We start from the raw sequence: 4,716 nt of genomic DNA on the forward strand, positions 1-4,716 counted from the left end.
GATATCTTTTGAATAATTTCTTGAATTCTTAATTCCTTCTTTTCTTCCATTCTGTTAATCTTATTTGCTATCCACATTCTGAACTCGATTTCTGACATCATAGCCATTTGCTTGTGGATGGGGTCTTCAATTGTGTCTGCCCCATTTTCCCTTGGAGGAGTTGGTCTACTCTGGTTATTCGAGTTGCCAGAGTTTTTCCTCTGATTCCGCCTCATGCTGAGTTTACCTTGTTTGGAGGCCTTAGGGGAACCGTTCAGTTGGTGGCTTCTTCTGGTTGCCCAGAGAGACAGGCAGAGTGTGTCTGTTGTCTTCTCCCAGTTCTCGGGTGCCTGGGCAACGGGGGTGCAGTGGAACGGGAGCAGCTGCACAGGAGTGTGCGTGGCCGGATTAGACCTCGTTCAGCCTGCCGGGGTGAGCAGGGGGCAGTAGACTGGCAGCAGCTGGATCAGTCCTAGTTTGGCCCCTCCGGGGCAACTGGTGGAACAGGGGAACTGTAGTAGCTAGATCAGTCCTAGTTCAGCACCCTGGAGCAGCCAGGGGGTGGGGGAATGGCAGCGGTAGCGCAGGGTATGTGAGCGACCAGATCAGTCCTAGTTCAGCCCGGCCAGAGTAGCTGCAGGGGAGCGGAGGTGTCCTTCACTGTCGCCCGTTGGACGAGTGCGGCACTAGCAAGGCAATATGTGCCCTCCCAGCGCGGGAGCCCGGAGCAGGGAACTCTTCCATCTCTGTCCATGGGACGTACGTGGCTTGAGCAAACAGTTCTGGGCCCGCCCAGAGTGGTTGACCCCTCCACCGCCACCTGCAGGCAATGTGTGGCTCTAGCAAGCAGTTCTAGGCCCACCCAGGTTAGGAGCCTGGAGCGGGGAACTCCTCCCCTTGCCCCCCCCCCCCGTGGGGTGGGCGTGTCTCTAGCAAGCTGTTTTGTGTGTACCGGGAATGGAGGACTCCTTCGTTACTGCCCACAGGACGCCCGTGGCACTAGCAAGCAGTTCTGGGCCTGCCCATAGCAGGATCCTGGGGCAGGGATCTCCTCTGCCGCCCGTGAGGCGTGCAACTCTAGCAAGCAGTTTTGGGTTTGCTAGAGTTCTAGTGAGGGCAAAGGGACCCACCTGGCAAATGGGTTAGTCTGGGAAGGTTAATACCTCCTTCCTTACCTTGCACCCAGTCACTGGTAATACCCTAGGTCTGTGACCGTATTCACTTCCAGTAGGCCACTGCTCCCAGGGTTTATGACTGGGAAAATCTGCCACAAATCTGAGTTCAGCACGGGGGCTTTGCGTGCTTAAATTAGGCTTCTGTCCGGCTAGATTTCTCTGCAAGTCCGAGGTTGGATTCAGCTCTGGGCAGCAGACAAATAGCCATTTACACTCAGGTGTCAATTCTAGCCTCTGCCGGCCCATTGCCTTTCTCTCAGCTGTATTAGCCCCTGAGGGCTGGTGCTTTACTTATGAAAGTTATCTGCGTTTTGCCTGTGGCTGCTGTCTGGAACCTCTGTTTGCCCAGAGAAACAGGGCTGGAATGGCGTCAGTTTGCAGCTCAGGATGCTACTGTTGATGTATTGGTGTCCCCTGAGCTGGTCTTCTCACGCCTGTGCCACAGTCAGCACAGAACAGCACCAGCCCTTTCCCCCTCCACTTCTTCCAGGAAGATGCCCAAGAATCTGGACTCCACACCTCCAAACCTCGGAGTGAGTGGGTGGGGACTCCTCGGAGTTCCATGTTGCAGGTGGGGAATATATACAGTTTTATATTGTTCAAACCTTCCCTCAACCATACACCCGGGGTGCCCCTTTGAATAGTCTTTGGGTAGTCTGCCAGGTTTAAGGGGTTCAAATCAGTTGTCCCAGTCAGTACCCGTTTCAGGTGGAAGAGTTCAAATGTTTCTAGGAGATAGATAAGAGGGGTCTGCTTGCAGCTCAGATATAACTTGCTCCAGTGCTCCGTGAGGGCAAAGGGACCCACCCGGAAAATGGGTTAGTCTGGGAAGGTTAATACCTCCTTCCCCACCTTGCACCCAGTCACTCGTAATCCCCCAGGTCTGTGACCCTATTCACTCCAGTAGGCCACTGCTCCCGGGGTTGACGACTGGCAAAATCAGCCAGAAATCTGAGTTCAGCAGGAGGGCCTAACGTGTTTAAATTAGGCTTCTGTCCAGCTAGATTTCTCTGTAAATCAGAGGTTGCATTCAGCTCTGGGCAGCAGACAGATAGCAGTTTACACTCAGGTGTCAATTCTAGCCTCTGCCCTCCCACTGCCTTTGTCTCAGAAGTATTAGACCCTGAGAGCTGGTGCTTTACTTACAAAAGTTCTCTGAGTTTTGCTTGTGGCTGTCCAGAACCTCTGTTTGCCCAGAGAGATGGGGCTGGAATGGCGTCAGTTTGCAGCTCAGGATGCCACTATTGCTGTATTGGTGTCCCCTGAGCCGATTCTCCTCTCCTCACACCTGTGCCGCAGTCAGCACAGAATATCACCAGCCCCTTCCCCCTCCACTTCTCTCAAGGAGATGCCCAAGAATCTGGACTCTAGGTAACAAACCTCCAGACCTCGGAGTGGGTAGGTGGGGACTCCTCAGAGTTCAGTGTTGCAGGTGGGGAATATATACAGTTTTATACAGTTTTACAGATTTATGCCTGGCCGGAGGGTGCCGTGGCATGCCAGCAGGGGTAGGAGGTCCAGTTTTTAGGGGATCTCTCCCGTGGGATAGGGTGGGAGGAAGTTTGAACTTTGCTCGCTTGTTTGCATGGGGTAAACTGCAAGCCCTTGTTGTGGGGGAGGGGACTCCCGTCTGCTTGGTGGTGGATTTTGTACCTTTTGGTTGTATTTTGGGGGTCGCAGCTCACCTCAGGTTGAAGTGTGCTCTTCAGTCTTCTCTCTTGGCTCTGGTCCAAACCATCAGCCAACTTGCTCAACTTTGTCCCTCAAGCCTCCTTCTGGATGGGAGCTTCTGCCAAAAGCTGGCTGCAGTCTGCCATCTTGGCTCCGCCCCCCGAGACTCTGTTTCTTAAAAATAAAAAAGGGTACTAGTCTGAATTAGTGCAAAGATCTGATTGTAAAATATTTATATAAAATTATACTAAATATAAAAGAGGTAAAACTAAATATATGTAATGATTTTTATGAAAAAGCTCTAAGTATCCTCATCTTACACTGTGTGATTTTAATTAGTTTCATGTGACAGATTCTCATCAAACTTCTCATTCTTAGAGTTACTTAAATTTATATATATGTTCAGTAGCATGCTGTTTTGTTCTGAATTCTTGAAATACAGCATCTTACTAAAAGTCAACCCTAATCTATGTAAAAATAGCTGTCAGATACTTTGTGAATTTTACTAGCAGTTTATTTGTACAGTCTGCAAATAACTGGTAAAATGATTAGTGCTAATAATAGCATAGTTGCTACCAACTTCTTGATTAATTCAGGAATTTTCTCGTTAGCATAATGGCATTCAGATGTCTATAGATTATAAGCACATTATTAGCATTACTAATCTGATTACTGAGCTTTTCTGTTAATAAAAGCATTGCAATTTTTGTGTTCATTATGATAGTTGCTTTTACTATTTTTTTTCTGTGTGGCAAAATTTGAGGCCAGCACATTGGGGGATGTTTGTAATGGATTAGCTTCAGTGAACATGACTGGTTCTTGTGTTACTAGGGTTACCTTGGGTGTTGTTGAACTTTTATCTCCCCCCTAGATCTGCCTTTCTAAACTCAGGGGTTTGGGTAGTATCATCTCTTTGAGGCTTCTAGTTCTAAAGTTCTCTGTTCTTTTGAGTCTCTTGTTAATTAATAAATTGTTTGACAATTGTTATAAAAACAGACTCAATAGACCTAGTAAATAATATATATAAATCTTTGGCTAGTAAAATGTAAACTAATATTTTTGCTTAGCAAAGCTTTATAGTAATATTCAAGTCATAATACTCTAAACTATTGAATCAGAATTAAAAAGAATTTGCTTTACTAATTAGGAAATTGATGTGCTCTGCTTTAGGTATTTTATATGCATTACCTGAATCTGAACAAAAACTACAACATTCCATCCAGGATTTGTGTGTTACATGGTGGGAGAAAGGACTGCCTGCCAAGGAAGACATGGGGAAGACAGCATTTATTATGCTACTGAGGCGGAGTCTTGAGACCAAGACTGTAAGTCTGCTCCCGACTGTGCTGAAGAAGAGCTGTGTGTGGCCGTGAGAGGCCTGACTCCCATGGCCCTTCCCTAGCTAGGGGGAATCCTAAAAGCCTGGATAGGTATGGTGGCTCTGCACTCAGTCGAGTGCCAGGCCTTCTTCCCACCTTCCTCAGTGTGTGGCTTCCGTCCTCCCACTGTGTCTTCACCTCGAAAGGGGGCCACTCACCCACCTGAACTAAGGTCTAGGTAGGACAAGGAAGCAGCAGAGTGGGAAGGGCTGAACCTTCCTAACTTCTGAGCTGGTGTCTGGTACCCAGGCCCCTCTGTCTGCTGTAAAACGTGGTTTTTAAAAGGCTCTGTTACCGTTCTTCACTAAATTGGGGATCTTTCTGGTATCATAGAAGGGCTGAGCTCCTGATGGGGTGACAGGTGGTAGCATCCATGTGGTTCTCTGAGGACCACAGGATGTGACCTGGGCAAGGGGGCCTTGGGTTATGACATAGGCATGACTGTCCTGGGGTGAATGTGGCTGTGGTGACTGGACTGTCACTGGGATGAATTTCCACGGTAGCACCATTCT

General features: G+C 48.4%; 1 protein-coding gene across 1 annotated transcript in view; it reads left to right on the plus strand.

The window, feature by feature from the left end:
• NCAPG2 (non-SMC condensin II complex subunit G2) overlaps nt 1-4,716 on the plus strand; it is a 72,797-nt gene that overhangs the window by 18,318 nt on the left and 49,763 nt on the right. The window contains exon 6 of the mRNA XM_023508266.1: nt 3,996-4,150. Coding sequence (XP_023364034.1) covers nt 3,996-4,150 — 155 coding nt within the window. The remainder of the gene's footprint in view (nt 1-3,995; nt 4,151-4,716) is intronic.

This window comes from Otolemur garnettii, unplaced genomic scaffold, assembly GCF_000181295.1.
Source record: "Otolemur garnettii isolate 467f Iridium unplaced genomic scaffold, OtoGar3 scaffold00235, whole genome shotgun sequence".
NCBI lineage: Eukaryota > Metazoa > Chordata > Mammalia > Primates > Galagidae > Otolemur > Otolemur garnettii.